Raw genomic sequence first — 22,029 nt, forward strand, 5'->3', positions numbered from 1 at the left:
AATAAAGAGGCGCCCCCCCCCCGCCACAGCCCCCAAAGTAGAGCCTGGCAACCCCCAGGACCAGTTTGGACCCCTTCCTTTTGGCCCCTTCAGGGAGGTGGGGGTCAGCCCCCCCCTCCCCTCCCAAGTTCACTCACCTGGGGGTTTCTCCAGCCGGCCTTTTCTGCCCCCGCACAGCCGGACTTTGGAGATTAGGATTAAAAGCTGCTTCTGGCATAAGGATTTGGTCCCTCGCGGGCAGACCTTCCGCTGGGTGGAGACCGGCCGGCTGGCCACCGGATCGCGGATCTCCCGTTTCTGCCGGATCAAGGAGCTGGCTAACGCGGCCATGCCTGCCCCATCCGGAGGGGCTGCGGGGCGCTGACAATCTCCCGGGTCAAAGAAGGGGTGACCCTCGCCCCCTGTTCCTCCCCTTCCTCCTTCTCTTCTTCCTCCTCTTCCTCCTCCTCCTTTTCTTCTTCTTCTTCCTCCTCCTCTCCTCTCTCAGCTACCGAGATCGGAGAGCAGCTGGGGTCCCCATCAGCCTTTTCGGGGGGTGCAGCACGAAGGACCCCCCCTCTCTTTTCTTTCCTTCCCGGCCGGATGGAGCGCCTGCGGGGGAAAGTCGGGCGGACCAGCGCGGGTGCCCCCCGAAGCCGCCTTTAGAGGGGCGCCGGGCGTCCGCCGCTCCCCGTCGTCTTCTCCCGCCTTCCCCCCGAGATCCGGGCCACGCCGGGAAGCCGCTCCCCGATCCGGCCGCTGCCGCCTCTCGGTTCAAACCCGGCAGAGGAGCAGCAGAAGGCGCCTCGCCTGCCCTCCATCCATGCGGCGTCCGCTGCGCTGCGCAGGGTGGGAGGCCAAGCAGAAGACCCTGGCGTGTCCTTCAGAGGGGGCTGGGCCGCCGGGGAGGGGGCAGGGCTGGGTGGGTGGGTGGGTGGGGTAGGCAGGCGAGCCAGAGGCGCGGTGGGCAAGTGAGGGACCTCGCCAACGCTGGGTGTGCCAGGAGACGCGGCTGGACAGGTCCGGGTGCCTTGCCAGCCAGCGAGCCAAGGAGCAGCTGCGAGGGAGGGAGGGAGGGAAAGGAGGGGAAGGGAAGGGAAGGGAGGGGGAGGAAAGGAGAAGAAGGACTCCTGTCACACGCCAGTGACAAAGCCGGTGGGGCGGGGAGGGGCTGCCCCATTGGAAAGACGCCCCTCGCCCCGCCGCCGGGAGAGAAAGCCGGACGGGCACACGCAGGGACGGGAAATCCGTGGGGGTGGGCTGCCCCCGCCCTGCCAGGGCTCCTCCTTTGAGCGGGGGGCATGTGGGGCAGCAGGGGCATAGCCTCCCCTCCCAGAAAAAAGCGATCCCCGCAATTTGGGGAGGGGGAAAAATTCAGCAGAGACCCCCATCGCGCGTAATAGAAAACCACTCCAGCGCAAACCCGACACGTATATTTGGCAACGCGCAAAGCACGCGTGGGGGGGGGGGGGAGCCTTAAGGAGGCGAGTTGGGGGTCGCCCGGGGCGGTGGGGGAGTCATGAAGACACCCCAAAGTTGAGATCAAAGGGTCCGGGGGGGGCTGGGGGAGGGGCAGGAGGGGGCAGGAGGTTTCCAAGCGGGGTGAAATCCCAGAGAAATCAGTGAGTCACGGTGGAAATTGAGAGTGGGGGGCAGACAGGAGGGTCTCCCTCCCCGTAGTTTGAAAGGGGGGGTCGGTCGTGGGAAAAGGGGTGGAGGGACAAAGGCGCAGGGAAGCCCCCTGCTGGCTATTGGTTGGTACAAGTGGCGCCCCCTGGAGGTGACAGTCTGCAGGGCCTAATTGGGAACGGAAAGGGGGGCGGGAGGGGGGGGGTTGGTGGTGTTGTCCGGCCGGTCGCTAAAGTGAAACTGGCTTCCCTCTGGCTTGTCGGAAGGTCATCAAAGGGAGGGGGAAAATCAAACAAGCGTCATAAAGATGAGTCAGTGGCCGAGTGTCCAAATTTTGATCATGCGACTTTTTGATCATGCGACCACGGGGATTGTCGTAAGTGTGGAAAACGAGCTTCAGTGCTGTTGTAACTTTGCGCGCTCACTAAACGGAACGGTTATAACTGGAGGATTCTCTGGAGTACAGAGGGCTCGTGCATAGTTTTGACCCCTCCCCAAACCCAGTGTTGCCCCCCTACCCATCTTCTGAGTGCCCTGAATCCCCCACCACAGCCAACAGCTGCCTTGGAGGCTCCGGGGGGCCCATTTGCAGATGGTTTGCAGTGGGGGTGGGGGGTGGGGGGGATGAGTCATGGGGTGGGCACGCTTGTGAGACTTTTGAATTAGATCTGTGTTTTTCAAAGTTGGGCCTTTGAAGATGGTTGGACTTCAACTCCCAGAATTCCCCCAACCGGCTAGGAATGATAGAGTTGGGGAGGACTAGAAGGGTTTCCTAGTTCAGTGTTTCTCCAACTTTAAGCCAGTTGCACTACAACTCCCAGAACTCTCCAACCAGTTGGACTTCAACTCCCAGAACTCCCTAGCCAGCAATTTATGGTGGATGGAACTTCAGCTCCCAGAATTCCGCCAACCAGCTGTGGAATTGTGGGAGTTGAAGTCCACACCTCTTCAAGGGGCCAAATTTGAAAAGCAGGCTGCTGGCTCCTCGGAGCAAAGTCCTCTGAGCATATGCAGAGCGCTTCTGAGCCTGAACGTCTGGCTGTGGTCCCCCAACATGCTCAGAGGCACTCTTCTCCCAAGAAACCCTTGAACACGGCTCTGAACTTGGGCTCTTCTGGTTTGAGAGTGGCAGCTGGCAGCCGCAAAGTGTTTGCACCGCGTGCCCGCTTGAACCCGGGCTCCGGAGTCGTGTTTGTGTCCCCCCCCCCCCAAGAGACCTTGGCCGGGGTTATCCTCACCCCAGTTTTTGCAGAGTGAAACCCATTAACGGAAGAGCCATTCCCGCTTGGCACCCGCTTGGAAGGAGAGGAGGAGGAGGAGGCGCCTTGCCAGGCCTGCCCACTGCAGGCCCATTTGCTAATTGCTTTGCAGCCAAGCGTGGCTGCCAGGGCCACCCCAAGGCCGGGGCGGATGGGTCTGGATGGGGTGGCGGGAGGGGGGGAGCAACTCCTTCTGCTGTTCTTGTTGCTGTTGGGTGTGCGACTGTGCGTGTGAGATGAATACAGGGAGTCCTTGAGTTATGACCACAATTGACCCCCCTCCCTCCCTCCTTGCTTCCTATTTTCCTTCCTTCCTTCTCATCTTCCTTCTCCCTCCCTCCCTTCTATCCTCCCTTCCAATTTTCCTCCCTTCCTTCCTTCCCCCCGTCCTTCCGTTCTTTCATTCCTTTCCTCCATCTCTCTCTCTTTCCTTCCTTCCTTCCCTCCCTCCTTCTGTTCTTTCTATCCTTCCTCCCTCCCTCCCTCCCTCCTATCCTTCCTTTTTCTCTCTCCTATCTATCTATCTATCTATCTATCATCTATCTATCTATCTATCTATCTATCTATCTTTCTTTCTTTCTTTCTTTCGTCCCAGAACTCAAGGCTCCTTGCTCCCTTCTCCCCCCCCCTTCCCACAACAACCCTGCGAGGAATGCTGCACAAACCCCGGGTCACCCAGGGAGATTCTGGGGCTGCAGAGGGGCTTCCTCCCCTCACCACCAGCCCTTCTCGTGGTCCTTCCTTCCCGGTGCACCCAGCAAGCACATTTCCCCTCCGAAGCTGCCCAGAGGTTTCTCTGATTCCCAGCCAGCCGCTTCCTCTTCTGCCTTGTCAAGAGACCCACAACTGCACAACGGGCTGTGTGTGTGTGTGTGTGTGTGTGTGTTTGTGTTGCTGCAGAAGCCAAGGTGAGGGAGGGGCCCCAGGTTATATCCCTCCCAGCCAGTTCCAGCCCATCCTGTACAATCAAAGGGGATTAAGTTAAATTGAAATGAGCGTTTGGCACTCCCTGGTGGACGGCAGAGAAAAGGCAGCATTCAGGCCGTCCTCGATATACAACCGTTCACTTAGTGACTGCGTGAATTTGCAAGGGCCCCGAAACAAGCCAATGACGACCTTTTTTCCCCCCACTGACGACCGTTGCAGCATCCCCATCCAAATTCCGACGCTCGGCAATGGCTTCAACTTATGACAGTCCCGGGGTGACGCAATCCCCTTTTGCGACCTTCCCGACAAGCAAAATCCAAGGGGGAAGCCACATTCACTTCACAGCCCCCGGGACCGACCCACAACGGCAGAGATTCGTTTAACGGCGGCGGCGAGAAAGGGGGCAAAGCGGGGCGAAACTCAACTCCGGCGCGGTTTCACTTAGCCACGGAAACTTTGGGGTCGCACAGCGAGGACCCCCCCCCCCCGTAAAAAAATAAACACTTTTCCGTCTTCCCCCAATGACGATAACAAGAATTGTGACGAGTCCTTCAAGCGGCCTCGAGTCGGAATTCAGGACGGGACCCTGTGCAATTTCAGACCATGTGTTCAAATCCTACATTGGAGTTACTCAAAGCGGAATCGTGGTTTGTTTCGGAGGGGGTGAGTAAGGCCAGGGATGACTTTTTAGGACAGGATTTTGCAAGCGTGGTCCTTTAAGAGGGGCGGACTTCAACCCCCAGCATTTCCAGCCAGCTGTGTCTGGTATTCCCCCCCCCCCCACTACTTCTGCCTGGAGCAGAGAGATTGCAGAGAAAGGGATTGTAAAAGAGTAAACAGGCCACAGTGGGTGTATATACATCCCAAGGAATGCATTGGTGCCAGGGAATTCTGGGAGTTGAAGTCAACCCCTCTTAAAGGGGTTGTATATAATTATCTTCTTAAGTTAAACGAATTAAAAGAAACAATGATAGACTAGGCAAAACTTTTTGGGGGATTTACAATAAAACTTGAGAAGTGGCAGCAATTACGGGAAAGGAATTAATTATAAAATAACAATGGCAGCAGCATACGAAGAGAATTGGTATAAAACGTTTTATAGATGGCACCGGAAAGATGGGCGAAAATGTTCAAAGATCAATCAAATATGATTCTTGTCTCACCAGGCATGTGGTAGGACACACACACACACACACATATATATAGTATGTATGTATGTATATATGTATGTGTGTGTGTATGTACTTTATGTATGTGTATATATGTCTCTGTGTATGTGTGTGTGTGTATGAATGTATGTATGTATATATGTATATGTGTGTGTGTATATATATATATATATATATATGTATGTATGTATGTATGTATGTATGTATGTATGTATGTATGTATGTATATATATATATATATATATATATATATATATATATATATATATATATATATATATATATATATATATATATATTCGTAGATTTTCACGGGTGTAGGTATGCTGGTTTTGTTGTATTCGGGTCTTTTCCCGTGTAAAGTTGAGATTGTCTTTGCAACGTTTCGGCAGGATCGCACCTGCCATCTTCAAGCGTAGGGTCAAAAAAAAAAAAAAATCGGGAAAAGACCCGAATACAACAAAACCAGCATATATATATGTTGTATTTGTACTGATAAATAAATAAAGGGAGACTAGTATAGATCTATTTCGAGCTAATTAGCTCTCATCAGCTAGCCATACCCTTACTGGGATTTGATTTAGGCATACCAGGGGTTGTAACACAAATATATATATATATATACATACATACATACATACATACATACATACATACATACATACATACATACATACATACACACACACACACACACACACACACACACACACACACACTGAATTGTCCTAAAAATGCAAGTTCCGGGTGTAGTTTTATATATATATATATATAAATAAAGTATATAGAATATATACACATACATACATACATACATACATACATACATATAAATATATATTTAAAAATTCGTATAATAACTGCAGCTAAAGTTGTCTTTGCACCAATTGGAAATTGGAAAAAATTCCCTCCAAGCGAGAGGTAATTTAAAAAAATAAAAAATTAGACCGTGCAGAAATGAACAGATTAACGTTGGCAATTAAAGAGAAGGAAGAATCAGCGTATTCTAAGATATTTGGGGGGTGTTTTTATCCCCGGATAGAAAAGGAATATAGATAAAAAGAAACAGAAAAAGAAACAGAACATTGAACAGTTTGGAAAAGAGCGTAGAATGACAGGGGAGGAGCTGAATTAACAGGCAATTGAAATGTAAAGGTAAGATAAAAATAGATTTAAAATGAGGCAACTGTTAAATATGATGACATAAAGATTGTATCCAGATGACACACTGAATGGTTATGGAAAAATAAAAATAAAAATAAACCTTTTTTTAAAAAAAGCCTGTCCTGCCCCCTTCCTGGGATTCTTTCGCCTATATTTCCCGTGAAATGACCCCAACCAACACCCTTGGTGGCAAATAAATCTTTATTCTGGATTTTGACAAAGATTAAAGCAAAATATAATCGATCCCATATAATTCACCCAGCTGGACATTTCTCCCTTGATAGATTTATTTTACAAAGACATAAAATATATATTTATTTTTATTTTCTGTTCTGAAAATATTTAAAGTATCCACGACTCGATCGGTAGGGCTTCTTTTTAAAAAATGGTTTGCATTGGAAAAAGACTATAACCCTCTCACATTTAGTCCTCAATTTACAACCACTCATTTAGTGACCGTTCAAAGGGACAACAGGACCGCTTTTGTTCACACTGACGACCGTAGGCGGCATCCCCATGGCCACGTGTTCAAAATGCAGATGCTTGGCCACTGACTCGTACTTATGACGGTGGTGATGTCCCTGCGGATGGCATGAATTCCCCTTTTTGCGGCCTTCCGACAATCAACCTCAATGAGGAAGCAGGATTCACTTCACAGCTGTGTTACTCACTTAACAACTGCGGGGATTTGCTTGACAACTTTGGCAAGAAAGATCGTAAAAGAGAGCAAAACGACTCGACATGGAGCTAAGCGACAGCTGTCTTGCTTAGCGATGGAAATTTTGGGTCTCAATGGCGGTCGTAAGTCGAGGACCACGCATCCACCCAGCCTCCCTTCTACCCGAAGAACGCAAGATGAGCTGCTCCAGGATCCGTCCCTGCTGAACCAGCCCCATGGCTATGCGTCCGTAGGGGTCAACAGCTGGCGCCGATATGCCTTGGCCCGCCGTTTAGCTTCCTTGGCCGCTTCTACGGCCTGGCGGAGGTATGTGGAGGGGTTGGCCCTCACCTGGGCCACAGCCTGCCCCAAGATCCTCGTGACCCGAGGCGAGAAGCCTTGCAGGAGGTTCCACTGGGGCAGGAAATAATTGGGGAGGTGTCCCCTGGCCAGGCTGGCCGACAGATCATCCAGGACACCCAGGAGGGCGTGGGCGGCATTCTCCTCCTCGGCCAGGTAGCGGCTGGGCAGCCGTTCACAGGACCACAAGGCCAGGGTGAAGAGGTGGTACGGCCCCAGGCCCTCCAGGTCGCTCCAGGGGAGAGCGGCCGTGGTGGCTCGCAGGGACCACCACAGGGGCGGAGGAAGGATGCGCCTCAAGTGCAGCTCGCTAGCCGAGAAAGCGAGGTACCAATCTGAGCCGGAAGTGGACGGGAAGAGGTAGAAACTGGCGGTCACGTCTTCGTCCCGTAATTTGCCATCCCAGAAATGTCCCTGGTTCAGCCACGGCTGGGCCACCTCGGGCCACCCCCGAAAGGCGACCACTGGGACGATGTCGTAGAGGACCCGGTGGGATCCGACGCAGACAATCACAGAGGTGACGCGTCCTCGGAGCTCGACACGAAGATTGTTCGCCGCCGCGGACAACGCCCGGAAAAACCACTCGGTCACCAGCTCTGCGGAGAGGAACGCCTCGTCCCCGGAGCTGCACTCGGACCAGCGCTGCAGGGTGGGGGCATCGAAAGGCTGGAGGCTGATCCGCGTGTGCCCAGGGGGGCTCTGCGTCATGTCCAACCTGACGGGCACGCCGGCCACGTTCAGAACCGGCACCAGGAGCGTAAAGCTGGTATCGTAGTCACCGCCGGGAAAAAGGGGGCACAAGGTGGTACCATCCACGTGGACGGTGCCCTGCTGGGTCCCACCAGAGAGAAGGAGGTAGCGGTTGACCGAGGGCAATTTTCCATCGGATTGTTGGACCTGGCCTGTAGGGGGAACAAGGCAGCGGGTGGGCAAAGGGCCGGGGGTCTTTGGATCAGGGTGGGCTAGAAGGGGCATTTGGGGGGGCAGGGGGCTGCTTTCTCTGCCTCCGTGCCCCCAACTCACCTAGCAGCGAGAAAACCAAATCTTTGGCTCGGAACAATTCGGGGTCTCCCCTGCTCTCGGGAGTCCGGGCTTGGTACTCCTGGATGAGTTGGTTGAGCTCCGCAATCTGCACCCCGGAATGGAAGTCCAGGTCTGTGAGAGGCTTGGCGGGGGCCGGCTTGGGTGGGGGGTCCTCGGGAGGAGAGGCCATCCCTTGCAGAAGGAAAAGTCAGTCAAAAGAGGTGGGGGTTAGACTAGATGACCTCCAAGGTCCCTTCCAACTCTGTTAATCTAATCTAATCTAATCTAATCTAATCTAATGTAATCATGCTTGAGCAGGGGGTTGGACTAGATGACCTCCAAGGTCCCTTTCAACTCTGTTAATCTAATCTAATCTAATCTAATGTAATCATGCTTGAGCAGGGGGTTGGACTAGATGACCTCCAAGGTCCCTTTCAACTCTGTTAATCTAATCTAATCTCATTTCATCTCATCCTGTTTGAGGAGGGGGTTGGACTAGATGACCTCCAAGGTCCCTTCCAACTCTGTTAATCCAATCCAATCCAATCCACTCTAATCTAAACTTTCTTGAGCAGGGGGCTGGACTAGAAGACCTCCAAGGTCTCTTCCAGCTCTATTCTATTCTATTCCACTCTAACCCCACCCCACCCCACGAACCTCTGGTAAGCAGGGTCTGGGATGTGAGACCACGAGGAGACCACAGTTCTGGGCTTCACCAGGAAGCTGAGAAGGTTGAGGGAAGGACACGCCCACAGGTGTGGCCCGGAGCATCCGGGTTTGGACAGGTGCAGCCTACCCTCCGCCCCCTCCCCCGAATCTCTGGGGTGCCCCATCTCCTCCCCCCCCCCGCGTCATCTCAAAGGGCAGAAGCGACCCTTGCCGCCCCTGCGCTGCATCCTGCTCACCTGTGCATTTACCTGGCTGAGCCCGAAGCTCCGCCCACCGAGGGCAGCTGCCGTTGGGAACCCTGGGAGATGTAGTTCCAGCAACCTCATCCCGCCCCTGCTCTTAAAAGGTGGCTCACTTCTCATTTTGGGGGGAAGCCCCCTGAAATAGGGGAGGGGTCTTAAAACACGCTGGGAGGGGCAGTTGGCTCACTCTTCATTTGGGGGGGAGAAGCCCCCCGAAATAGGGGAGGGGTCTTACAGCCGCTGGGAAAGGCAGCTGGCCCACTTTTCATTTGGGGGGAAAGCCTGCCCTAAATGGGGGAGGGGTCTTAAAGCATGCTGGGAGGGGCAGCTAGCCCTCTCTCTACTTTTGGGGGGAAAGTCCCCTCCCCCGAATCGGGGGAGGGGGCGAGGATGGGAGAAACAGAGGGTGGGGCTAAGAAGTATGACCCTCCCCCAATATGCCTGGTAAATGCCCCCCTTTTCAGCGTTCCCACGTTCGGGAAAGTATCTTTCTCCGCCCCCCAAGAGAAATTGCAATTAATTGACGCCCCCCACCCCGGAAAGCCCCTGGATTCCTACCCCCATAATCCACAGCCGGGAGCTGGGAGATAGATGGTGGAGAAGGGCCAGATTAACACACTGCAAAGAGTATGGGGGCTTTGAAATCCAGGGAATGTCATGGGGAGGGGGACAAACTGCGAAGGGAGGGCTAGGGGGTGGTCTTCATCCAGGGTGAGGGGCCCCTGCTATGGAATCCGATGGGGGGGGGGGTTGATTGGACAGCAGTATTTTTTCATTTTGGCCGCTTGGAAGAGGTGCGGACTTCGACTCCCAGAATTCCCCAGCTGGGGAATTCTGGGAGTTGAAGTCCACAACTCTTCACGTGGCCAAAATGGCGACAGGGAGCTCTCGACTTACAACCATTTGTTTAGTGGTCGTTCGAATTTCTGACAGCCCTGAAACCCGGTGAAAACCATAAGTCCTCACACTTATGACCATTGCGGCATTCCCTGCAGTCGTGGGGTCAAAACTCGGGCATCGATGTATGACATCTGCAGTTTCACAGGTCACATGACTGCCATTTTGTGTCCATTCCAGCCGGCTTCCGACAAGCAAAATTAAGGGGGGGAGCTGGATTCGTTTAATGACGGTGTGATTCACTTAACCACTGTCGCCATTCACTTAACAACCGTGGGCCAAAAGGTGGCAAAAGTGGGTGGAAATAAGGACATTCCTTGAGATATTGGCTGCTTTGAGATTTTATGGTTTGAGAAAGATTTTACATGCTGGTTTCCCATTAAGGATTATTGTGTGAATGCTGTGCGAAATACACACTCACACACATAACACCTGTCTTGCTTAGCAGTGGAAATTCTGACCTTGAGTTTGCGGGTCATAAGTCGAGGACTGCCCTTCTCCCGCATGGCTTCCTTGCCGATCAGCACTGGCTTGTCTGCAACGGTTTTGTAACCTACAAACCACCATTCAGGGTTTAGTACCGTAGGTTGCCTGGATCTGGTGGCTTATGCAACTGACCCTGATTAAGCAACCCATGGTTTGGAGGACATGCCATTCAGAGGGTTTTTTGTCTGACGTAGTCTAGGGTCTCCTGCTTGAGTAGGGGGTTGGACTAGAAGACCTCCAAGGTCCCTTCCACCTCCGTTCTTCTTGGGTTATCCAAGGAGCGCATCGAAATGTAAATGAAGCCCTTCAGCGGTGCGCAAAAATTATGCTCAGGTTGAAAGGCAGATAAAGATCATTAGCCGTGGGCTGAGGACAGCAAAAACATGCTGTCCTTGGGAAGACGCTGATTGACAGCTGTCAAAGGGGGAGGAACGTGGTGCCTCGTTTGCATAAGAGCGTTTAATTTCCTGATGAGTTGCAATCAGAAGCCCTCCAGTCGTCTCTCCCCCAACCCCCCAAAATCAGGCAGGTGGGATGGGGGGGTAGGTGAACAATTTGTGTGCGTGAGAAATTGTGTTTCTTGCAGGGGAGGGGGTCGACAAATTGCCCTCCCCCCCCCCAAGATTGTTGGTTGAGACACTTTAAAAAGAAAGTATTTGCAAAGACGGCTTGACCCGAGCCATGCGATTTTATGGGACAGATGGATTTGCTTTTAATGTTCCTTCCCCAAATCAACAGAGGCCCACTGTGGTCACCTGCAGGTCTGTCCTTCCTCCTCCTCCTCCTCCTCCTCTCTTCCTCCTCCTCCTCCTCCCACTCCCTGCTTTGCACTGGAGGGTTTATTTGCTGCGGTACACCCAATCGGAGCCCGGTGGGGTCTCGGCCCGTGACGGCCTCTTTGTGCCGGCTGCCGCGCCTTCGGTTGGCGTGGCCCCTGCTTGCATGATGGTGTTGACTATGTTATGGAATCGGGGAGGACTCCCGGCAGTGACTTGCAGCTGTTGCATCGCAGGAGCCGGTGTCTCCGATTCCCGTCCGCGGCGTGGCTCATGCGTCTCCAACTCCACCTGTTCATCCTGGCTGAGGGTCCGTCGCCGGCGGGCCCTTTCAGGAGTCGGTGACCGGCTCCCCGGTGGGGTTTGAGGGTGGACGGGGTAGATGTACACTCGGGCAGGACGCCGGGAGTGCTGTCCCGTGGGCGGATATTCCACCTCCTGGCCGCTGGCTATGGAGCGACGCTGAGATTCCGCCACCGGGGTCCGTCCGTACGGTTCGGTGGACACTATGGGGTTCCGGCGTTCCTCGGTAGGGACATTAACCACCACGTCGGAAGTCCCCACCGCAATGTCTCGGAAACGGGGGCCAGGGTAGGCCGAGGGGGCTGAAGAGGTCCGGGGCCGGGGTCGGTTGTCGCATTCACAGTTGTAATAACAGGGCAAGCTGTAATGAGGATAATCGGGGTACGAGTGTCGGTGATGACGGTGTTCCCTACATCGGCAGTGCCTGTTTTCCAAGTTCATGGTGACCTTGAGCGGCTCTAGGGTACACTGGAGACAGCGCCGTTGCGGCGATCGGCTTCGTCGCCTCCGCCTCCGCGGGGGATCGTCATCGGAGAATTGTATCGATGGCTTTCGGGGGGACACTTTCTTCACCGGGCGGACGAGGACCAGAGGTTTTTCGGGTTCTGGAAAAGAGAGAAGTTCTGTTGGCAAAGAGGTCACATGGACCGCAAGAGGCCGGGCTGGGCGCCGCCGTGCCAGTGTCAAAGCCATTTGGCTTCTTGGTAGCCTCCGTGCCGTAGACACAAAGGCGGTGGTGTTTCGTGAGCGAGATCGGACCTTGGACCTCTCGTACGGGAATCCGTTTTACGGAGTGTCTTTGAAACACACGACTGACAGTTAAAAAAGGATTTGGGGGTTTACAGGTAATCCTCAACTTAAAACAGTTCATTTAGTGACCACTTGAAGTTACCATGTCTCTAAAAAACCCGTCTTATGACTGTTTTTCACACTTTTGACCATCGCGGCATCCCCGTGGTCACAGGATCAAAATTCAGACGCTTGGCTGCTGACTGCTAGTTATGATGGTCGCAGTGCCCAGGGTCACATGATCCCCTTTTTATGACCTTCGGACAAGCAAACTCAACGGGGGGAGCCGGATTCACTTAACGGCCCTGTGCCTAATTAAACAACTGCAGCAATTCACTTAACGCCGGTGGCAAGAAGGGAGGTGAAATGGGGCAAAATTGACTTAACGACGTTCTGGCTTTGCAACAGACACTTTGAACTCAATTGCAGTCGTAAGTCGAGGATTGCCAAGTGCATACAAACACACACACACACACACCCCAATTGTGGGTTCCTACCGGTTTGGACTGGTTTAGCCGAACTGGTTTGGCAGCCTATATTTTATTTTTCTTTATGTACATGAGAGCTTCTGCACCAAAGACAAATTCCTTGTGTGCCCAATCACACTTGGCCAATAAATAATTCTATTCTGTTCTGTTCTGTTCTGTTCTAATTCTATATTTTATATCTGTTCTATTCTATATTTTATATTCTATTCTATTCTCTGTTCTATTCTTTCATTCTATTCTAATTCTATATTTTATTTTCTATTCTATTCTAATTCTATTCTATTCCTATTCCATTCTGCTCTATATTTTATTCTATTCTAATTCTATATTTTATTTTCTATTATTTTATTTTCTATTCTTTTCTATTCTAATTCTATATTTTAGTATGTATTCTATTCTATTCTATTCCATTCCATTCCATTCCATTCCATTCCAATTCATTCTAATCTATATTTTATTATCTATTCTAATTCTATATTTTATTATCTATTCTATTCTATTCTATTCTAATTCTATATTTTATTTTCTATTCTAATTCTATATTTTATTTTCTATTCTTTTATTTTCTATTCTTTTCTATTCTAATTCTATATTTTAGTATGTATTCTATTCTATTCTATTCTATTCTATTCTATTCCATTCCATTCCATTCCAATTCATTCTAATCTATATTTTATTATCTATTCTAATTCTATATTTTATTATCTATTCTATTCTATTCTATTCTATTCTAATTCTATATTTTATTATCTATTCTAATTCTATATTTTATTATCTATTCTATTCTATTCTATTCTAATTCTATATTTTATTATCTATTCTATTCTATAGGGTAGATTTGGGCTTCTGCAGCCTTGGGCAATCTGCCTCCTGCTGCAAACATGAAGCTGAGCTGGAAGAGAATTCTAAATAAATAAACATTAAAAACAAACAAACAAACAAACAAAGGCAGAGAATCAGAATCAGGTGAAGGATTAGCAGCCGCTTAGTAAAGCCTTAGTAAAGCCACACCTGGAATCCTGCATCTAGTTTTGGTCCCCATGTTACAAAAAAAGGATGTGGAGACTTTGGAAAAAGTGCAGAGAAGAGCCACTAAGATGATTAAAGGCCCCGGAGGCTGAAACATAGGAAGTGCGGTTGCAGGAATTCGGTATGTTTAGTTCAATGAAAAGAAAGACTGGGTGGGGCTGGGGACGAAAAGCGAAACGTCTTCAAACACAATAAAAAAAACCTCCCTTTTATTACTTGACTGTCCAGCAAAGTTTTTCGAGGGAGGATTTACAGTCACCGACTTTATCTGGCTTGGAGAGCTGCCAGGCCGATTTCTGCAGAACTTGGCCAGGAGTCTCGGAGAGTCCCGAACCAATGAAGCGAACTCCTGCAAACTCCACTCCCCTTTTGCTCCTCTTTTATTCCCTCTGCGAGGGGCCATTCACCGTCCCCCTGTGGCCTTATTCCTCAGTTGACCCCTATCCTTTAGTGGTTCCCTTCTTCTGGCAACTCTGGACACTGGGAACAGGCTCCAGCTGTTCTTCTGCCTCACTGATGTCTGACTCCGAAGGCAGCTGATAACTGGCATACGGCCCTGGCCCCCTCTCTGCCTCCGACGCAGAGCCCTCATCAGAACCTTCCCTAGACTCCAGGACTGGCCCATCTTCCTCCCCAACCTCCTCACTGTCCGAATCTGCTGCCAACTCTGCTGGCCACTGAATGGAGTTGATTGTTTTACTGGCCAGATGCCCTTCCCTGTTGCCAATGAGGAGTTTTGTTCAGCAGGTATATATTCTCAGTGTGCCCAGAGAGAAATATCCGCCTCTACCTAGGATTGAACTCACAGCCTTCTGATTGTGAGGTGAGAGCTCCACCACTAGGCCACCGCACCACTCCCTAGTTGGATAATTGGAGTCATTATCATCATCTTCATTTAACGAATCCATAATTCCTTGCAGGGTGGAGTCTGGGAAATTGAATGGAGCTGCGTATTTTTACTGGCCGGATGCCCTTCCCTGTTGCCAGTGCTGAGTTTTGTTCAGCAGATATATATTCTCATTGTGCCCAGAGAGAGAAATATCTGCCTCTACCTAGGAGTGAACTCACCGCATCCTGATTGCAAGGCCAGAGCGCCACCTCTAGGCCACTCACTGAATTGCTTCTATAACTTTACCAATATTAAAAAAAACATTGAAGTTGTTCCATGCCAGCTGCCCCCCACCCACCCCCCATTTTCTGCCATCCACATCCCCCTGCCCCACTCCTCACCTCTGGGGGCGGCCTGACCTCCGTACAGTCTCCTCATGAAGCAGCAGAAGTAGTAGCAAATCTGGGAGGAAAAAGGGAAGGAGTTTAATCGATCAATTTTATAAATCGATAAATTTTATAAATTGATAAATTTTATAAATCGATAAATGTTATAATTCAGTAAATTTTATAATTCAGTAAATTTTATAATTCAGTAAATTTTATAAATCGATAAATTTTATAAATCAGTAAATTTTATAAATCAATCAATTTTATAAGTCAATCAATTTTATAAATCGATCAAATTTATTAATCGATCAATTTGTTGAGGCCAGAGATTTTGTCTGGGTATTTATTTATCAAATTTCTCTGCCGCTCATTCCCATCTTAAGTGACTCCGGGCAGTTAGAGAAACTAAATTAAAATATGTGAATAAAAGCAGAAAGTTTTTTTTAAAAAAAAAAACACCTCGAAAACATTATTTAAGTTCCCAGTTTAAAAAAATCAAGGCGGAAAATCCTGCAGCCATGGAAAGGACTACAACTCCCATGGGGAACAACTCCCTCCCCCCCCATCATCCAGACTCCTGCGACAGACGGACTGGAACTTCTCCCCTGTAGTACAGAGAGTCCTCGACTTACAACGGTTCGCTTAGTGATGGTTCGAAGTTACGACGTGGCTTACATTCGGACGCTTGGCAACTGTCTCATATTTACGACGGGGTGGTGGTGTCACGTAATCCCCTTTTGCAACGTTCTACGTCCATGGGGGAAGCCAAATTCACTTAACGACCATGTCACTCGCTTAATGACTGCAGTGGTTCTCTTAATAACTGTGGCACGAAAGGGGCAAAAACTGACACCTGTCTCGCTTAGTGACAGAAATTCTGGGCTCTGTCATGGTCGTAAGTCGAGGAGCCCCTGTGTTTGTCATGGATGCCAACTCTTTTAATCGGACTCAGGGCCCCGCATGGCTGACAGCCCCTCCCCAAGACAGCCCCCCCCATTGGAGGCTGAGGCCTCCCGGGCCCCCAGGAGCCCCTCACCACAGTGGCCAGTTTGAGGGCCAGTTGCACCACCACGATCAGTGCCAGCAGGACGGCCACCGTCTCGTGGAGCTCCAGGCAGCAGCCCTCGGGGGGAGGGTGGCACAGGAGGCTGGTGTCCCCCATGGGCGAGGCGCCTGGCCCGGCATCCCCTCTGCCCCCTCCGCTTGGCACAGGAGCTGCTGTCCCAGGGAGGGGAGGGGAGGGGGAGGCCTGGAGGGGAGGGGCTGGCCCAAGCAGGGTTTGTGATGCAACCGGGAGCCCCCTCCCACCAGGGATTGTGAGCTGGAGGAGGCTGGGGGGGGGCAGACTTCCCGCCTTGAGTGCCAGGGAGCCCCCTCCCTCTCTTTGGTCTCCGTTGTCCCCTTCATACGACCTGCACACCCCTCCTCCCCCCTCCCTCTAGACTCTTATCTTCCTTCCCTCCTTCAATCTTTTTCTCTTCCTTTTGTCATCTTCCTTCCTTCCCTCTCTCCCTCCCTCTCCATTTTATCTCCTTCCTTCCTTCTCTCCTTCCTTCCCTCTACATTGTATTTCCTTCTTTCCTTCCTTCCCTCCCTCTCTCTCTTCATTTTCTCTCCTTCCCTCCATCCCACCCTCTTCATTTTCTCTCCTTTCTTGCCTCCCTCCCTCTCCATTTTATCTCCTTCCTTCCTTCTCTCCTTCCTTCCCTCTACATTGTATTTCCTTCTTTCCTTCCTTCCCTCCCTCTCCCTCTCCATTTTCTCTCCTTCCTTCCTTCTTTCCTTCCTTCCCTTTCCATTTTATCACTTCCTTCTTTCTTTCTTTCCTTCCCTCCCTCTCTCCCTCTTCATTTTCTCTCCTTCTTTCCTTCCTAACTTCCCTCCCTCCCTCTCCAATTTCTCTTCTTCCTTCTTTTCTTCCTTCCTTCCCTCCATCCCTCCCTCTCCATTTTCGCTCGTTCCTTCCTTTTCCTTCCACCTTCCCTCTCCTTTCTCTTTCCTCCGCTTCCCTCCCTCCCTCCTGGGCTCTCCCTTCTTTCTGCCAACAAAGGGCAGACCCCCCCACAGAGGAGCCCCCCTCCCAAGCTTGCTTGTCCAGCGTCCCCCCCCCTCCCTGTGTATTCGGCCACCAGATGGCGCCACCTGGCTGAAAGACAGAAGCAGGAGGAAAAGTGACACATTCTGCCCATCCCAAAGGTTACCCCTGGGACACCCCCCCACACAAAGGCCCCCCACTCCACCCCCAAGCCTTTCAGCCCCCAAGTGCCCATTCCTCACCCCAAAAGTCCAAAGGGTGCGATACCCTCCCCCACAAATCCCAGGCCAGGCCTGCAAGGTGTGTGACCCCCCCCAGCCTTCCCCTCCCCCCCATCTCTGTGCCCCACAAGAAGGGGCACAAGAATTCCCCCCAGCTGAGTGGGCTTGGCCTCCCCCAGACCCTTTTACAGGGCCCCCCACAACCTCCCTTCCCTCTGCACAACCACCGGACTCCCACACCCATCGCTCCCAGCCCTTTAAGTTAAGTGAATCCCTACAGCTGTTCAGTTAGCAACATGGTCATTAAGGGACTCTGGCTCTACTTTGAACGTCACTAAATGAACTGTTGTAAGTTGAGGACTATCTGTATTACTTTTATTTTTCAAATCCTGTCTAGGTATAAACGGAGTTTCTGTTTGTTTTAGGCTGCTATTCTTTAAAACAGGCCCCTTTAAGACCTTCCCTCCCTCCTTCTACATTTTATCTCCTTCCTTCCCTCCCTCTTCATTTTCTCCTTCCTTCCTTCCCTCCTTCCCTCCCTCTCCATTTTCTCCTTCCTTCCCTCCCTCTCCATTTTCTCCTTCCTTCCTTCCTTCCCTCCCTCCCTCTCCATTTTTTCTCCTTCCTTCCTTCCCTCCCTCCCTCTATTTTATCTCCTTCCTTCCTTCCCTCCCTCTCAATTTTCTCCCTCCCTCCTTCGCTGCCTTCCTCCCTCTCCATTTTCTCTCCTTCCTTCCCCCCTTCTTCATTTTCTCCTTCCTTCCTTCCCTCCTTCCCTCCCTCTCCATTTTCTCCTTCTTCCTTCCTTCCCTCCCTCCCTCTCCATTTTCCTTCTTTTCCTCCCTCTCCATTTTTTCTTTTTCCTTCCTTTCCTCCCTCTCAATTTTCTCCTTCCCTCCTTCACTGCCTTCCTCCCTCTCCATTTTCTCTCCTTCCTTCCTCCTCTCCCCACTCCCTCCCCCTCCCTTCTTCCCTCTCCTTTCTCATTCCTCCGCCTCCCTCCCTCCTGGGCTCTCCCTTCCTTCTGCCAACAGAGGGCAGAGCCCACAGAGGGGGTATTCAGCCTCGGTCCCTTTAAGACCTGTGGAATTCTGGGAGTTGAAGTCCAGAGGTCTTTAAAAAAAAACGGCCAAGATTAGACCTTCCTGCTTTAACTCTTCCCTGGTTTAGGTGTAAGTCTAAATTCCCCACAAGCTCAAAGGAAGAACTCCGAACCAAGAGGCAATTCTTCGACTTCTCTGCCCTTTAATTCCAGGCAAAACGGCAGGTTTAAATTCTGGGCAAAGGTTGACCTCGCTTGGCACCATCGCCCGCTTGAATGCATTCTGCAGGGCAAAGCAGTGGGGAAATTCAATGTTTTTTACTACCTGTTCTGCGGACGTGGCTTGGTGGGGCGTGGCGTGGCGGGCGTGGCAGGGGAAGGATACGGGCAAACTCTCCATTCCCTCCCCACTCTGAGGCCAGCCAGAGGTGGCATTTGCCGGTTCTCCGAACTACTCACAATTTCCGCTACCGGTTCTCCAGAGCCTGCTGGGTTTCACCCCTGGGGCAAAGCCGTCTCCTCCCCATCATTTCCACACCTGTGGGCCAGGTAAGGGCTCCACCAACAGGTGTCAGATTCAGGCTAATGTCAGGCTTCCAAAGAGCATCCAAAATTAAATCAGAGTCCGAGGCAGAGGATCCCTCAAAGTTCCCATTGGTGAAGAGAGCCATGTTGGCACACCTGGGGAAACCCGAATCTGAAAGCTTCCCGGTTTTCCCCACCCGATTGAAAGTTCAAGATCTTGCATCCCCACACCCACAAGTCCATCTCATGGTCCAATCTCCCACTGCCACGCTGGCAGCTTCCACCCGTCCAGGTGCAGAGGTTCAAAGAGAAAGGATGACCTTGGCTTTCCAGAAAGGATGTCGTTATGGCTACCTGTCGTCTAACTCCTTACAATCCCATTTTCCCACCGTAGAAAATGCACCGTAGAATAATGGACAGCGCGGCAGGCCTAAGATGCAAAAGAAAAGAGGACAACACGTCCTGCCAGATAGCACGGTGCCCAGGGAGAATGTTGGAACCATGCCAGCTGGAAGAGGAGGAGGGGGCGCTGGGGGTCTTGGCTGTGCTGAAGAGGTGAAAAGGACCTGTTCATTGGATTGGCCCAGCCTGCAGGGATGCTATGGGCCTTGGGAAGGTGGGCAGGGAAGCGGTTATCCGGGGCAAGGCCTCTCTGGGGGAAAGGGAAATGGGCGGGGGGGGGGCTTTGCTGTGGGTGGGTGGGGGCAGTAGGTGGGGAGGAGGAGCGGGTAACTCCCTACCTCACTCTGGAGCTCTTCGCAAGGGGGGAGGAGGAAGGGGAAGGAGGAGGAGGAAGAGGATCAAAAGGAGAGGGTGTAGGAGAAAGAGGAGCAGGAGGAGAAGGAAGAAAGGAGCAGGAGGAGAAGGGATGGAGAAATAGGAGGAAGAGAAGGAAGAGAATTAAGAGGAGGGAGGAGGAGAAGGAACAGGAGCAGGAGGAGAGGAAGAGGAGGGAGAGCAGGAGGAGAGGAATAATGACTACTACTACTACTACTACTACTACTACTACTACTACTACTACTGGATCCTTGATGCTCTCTGAGCTGGGTTGTTTTCTTGCAGATGTTTCATGACCCAACTAGGGAATCTCACTAGTGCTAGAAAGGAGGAGGTGGAGAAGAGGAAGAGGAAGAGGAAGAGGAGGAGGAGGAGAAGGAGGAAGAAGAAGAAGAAGAAGAAGAGGAGGAGGAGGAGGAGGAGGAGGAGGAGGAGGAGGAGGAGGAGGAGGAGGAGGAGGGGGAAGGGGAAGGGGAAGAAGGAGGAGGACTGGGGGGAGGTCTTTGGTGGTCTCTAAACTGGGGCGTATTCTTGAAGGCATTTCATAACCCTGGTAGGGAATCTCATCAGTGCTAGAAGGGAATGGGGTTTGTGGAGAGGAGGAGGAGGAGGAGGAGGAGGAGGAGGAGGAGGAGAAAAACAATCTTAAAACGATCCCACCGCCCCAATGGGTTTGCCACCCCTCCCCCTGAATCCCCCTCCCAACCCAGCCACCTTGTGGAAGGCACCAAGGGGGAGGGTCCCGAGAGATGGAGTGTGTGTGCCTCTGTGTTTAAATAACAGATTTAAATCAGATGGCAGATTAACCGCTGCAAATTTGCAAGACGTTGCAAGTCCCAGAGGTGCTTTGCAAAGCAGGTTGCTCTCTCTCTCTTTGTGTGTAAGTGTCTCTCCGCCCCCCCTGCAAGGTAGACCAGGGGTGGAAACACTAGGACTACAAGGAATGCTGCTTTAGTGCTGCAGGGTGTATTGATTTTGATGGGGGTGGGGGTGGTACCCCTTCCCCTCTAATTTAGCCTCCCACATCCCCTTTTCTTTGGGGGGGGGCTTACTCTCCCCCCACCCCGTGAAAGGAGGGGTCAGAGGGTCAGCAATTCTTCCTAACCGACTCTCCCCCTCCCCATTTTACGCCTGGCCTCCAAAACCTTGCTCCAAAACCTTCTTTGTCCTACCTTGACCTGCATTCCGGATCCGGCAGGAAGCGCCGAATTCACACTCACTTCCAGTCTCTTGTGCGTGAGGCCCTAACACAAGTCGTCCTCAATTTACACCCGTTCATTTAGTGACCTTTTCAAAGTGACAATGGCACTGGGAACAAAAAGGACCCTTAGGGCCGCGTTTCACACTTAACGACCGCTGCAGCGTGCCCCATGACCATAATCCAATGGCCGACTCGCGTTTATGACAGTTGCCGCCTCCCGGAAGGTGGCGCGATCCTCTTTTGCGACCTTCTGAAAGGCCAAGTCCGTGGGGACACCGGGCTCGCTTAATGACCGTGTGCGACTCTCTGAACCGGGAAGGCAAGAACACCGTTAAGTGGGACGAAACTCCCTTCGCAACGGTCTCGTTTAGCAACAGATACTTGGGGGCTCAGTGGCGGTCGTAAATCAAGGACTGTCGAGCGGCAGTCCCCTCCCTCCAAAAGTGCCTGGCTGATTTATCTTGAAGTTGGAAGGGGTCCTTGGAGGTCATCTAGTCCAACCTGCTGCTCAAGCAGGAAACCATTTCAGCCCAGGTCGTTTTGGCCCACGCTGGAGCTTAGCTCTGGCTGTTTTGGGGTCCCCCTCTGCAGACAAAGAGCCGTGCCACCCCAGGTGCCAACCTATGGGTGGGGGTGGGTCTCCCTGCCAGATCTCCCCCTCCCCAATTGTCCGATTCTTGCAATGCGACCCCCTCAAATTGCCACAAATTCTAAACCACCGACCACACAAATACCCAATGCCATGGCTTGGGGAGGGGTCAATTGTATGCTGCCCCCCCCCCAATTCTCACCCTTTGCTTGGCAAAACTAAAAGAGAGGTATTTAGCGGCCTTCCTTCCTTCCTTCCTCTTTCTTTCTTTCTTTCTCTCTTTCTTTCCTCTTTTTTCCTTCCCTTTCTTTCCTTCCTTCCTTCCTTCTTTCTTTCTTTCCTTCCTTTCTTCTTTCTTTCTTTCTCTCTTTCTTTCTTTCTTTCTCTTTCTTTCTTTCTTTCTTTCTTTCTTTCTTTTTCTTCCTTTCTTTCCTTCCCTTTCTTTCTTTCCTTCCTTCTTCTTTCTTTCCTTCCATCTTCCTTTTTCTCCCCCCACTCTCAAAATGCAGGTGAGGAGGGGGCTTCAAGCCATGTGTTCAAAAGTGGGGGGAGGGCTTCAAGTCTTCAGCTGTCT

At 51.5% G+C, this 22,029-nt stretch overlaps 2 protein-coding genes across 4 annotated transcripts; both read right to left on the bottom strand.

Annotated features, from left to right (window-relative positions):
- Positions 1-6,319: 6,319 nt before the first annotated feature.
- On the bottom strand, positions 6,320-9,197 carry LOC309382396 (nucleotidyltransferase MB21D2-like). 3 transcript variants are annotated; one of them, XM_081971912.1, is made up of 3 exons: positions 9,074-9,197; positions 8,169-8,360; positions 6,320-8,047 (listed from the first exon to the last, which is right to left on the bottom strand). In XM_081971912.1, the coding sequence occupies exons 2-3, from the start codon at positions 8,356-8,358 to the stop codon at positions 7,026-7,028; spliced, it is 1,212 nt and encodes a 403-aa protein (XP_081828038.1). In that variant the 5' UTR covers positions 8,359-8,360; positions 9,074-9,197; the 3' UTR covers positions 6,320-7,025. The 3 variants fall into 3 exon arrangements, with proteins under 3 accessions (XP_081828038.1, XP_081828040.1, XP_081828039.1); XM_081971914.1 differs by having other exon boundaries at positions 9,086-9,114; XM_081971913.1 differs by lacking the exon at positions 9,074-9,197 and adding an exon at positions 8,817-8,948.
- A 2,095-nt stretch (positions 9,198-11,292) lies between these two features.
- On the bottom strand, positions 11,293-16,227 carry LOC309382395 (uncharacterized protein; the record flags this gene model as incomplete). Its single annotated transcript, XM_081971911.1, has 3 exons — positions 11,293-12,146; positions 15,078-15,138; positions 16,102-16,227. 3 exons carry the CDS (start codon positions 16,225-16,227, stop codon positions 11,302-11,304), a joined length of 1,032 nt encoding a protein of 343 aa, XP_081828037.1. The 3' UTR covers positions 11,293-11,301.
- Between the last annotated feature and the right edge of the window lie 5,802 nt (positions 16,228-22,029).

This window comes from Natrix helvetica (assembly GCF_964273705.1).
Source record: "Natrix helvetica genome assembly, contig: HAP1_SCAFFOLD_331, whole genome shotgun sequence".
NCBI lineage: Eukaryota > Metazoa > Chordata > Lepidosauria > Squamata > Natricidae > Natrix > Natrix helvetica.

Excerpts from the sequence above, each read along its gene's own strand:
- LOC309382396 (XM_081971912.1), bottom strand. The coding sequence starts at position 8,358 with ATGGCCTCTCCTCCCGAGGACCCCCCACCCAAGCCGGCCCCCGCCAAG. Across the intron at positions 8,048-8,168 it reads TTTGGTTTTCTCGCTGCTAG|GCCAGGTCCAACAATCCGAT; the intron begins GTGAGTTGGGGG and ends TTCCCCCTACAG.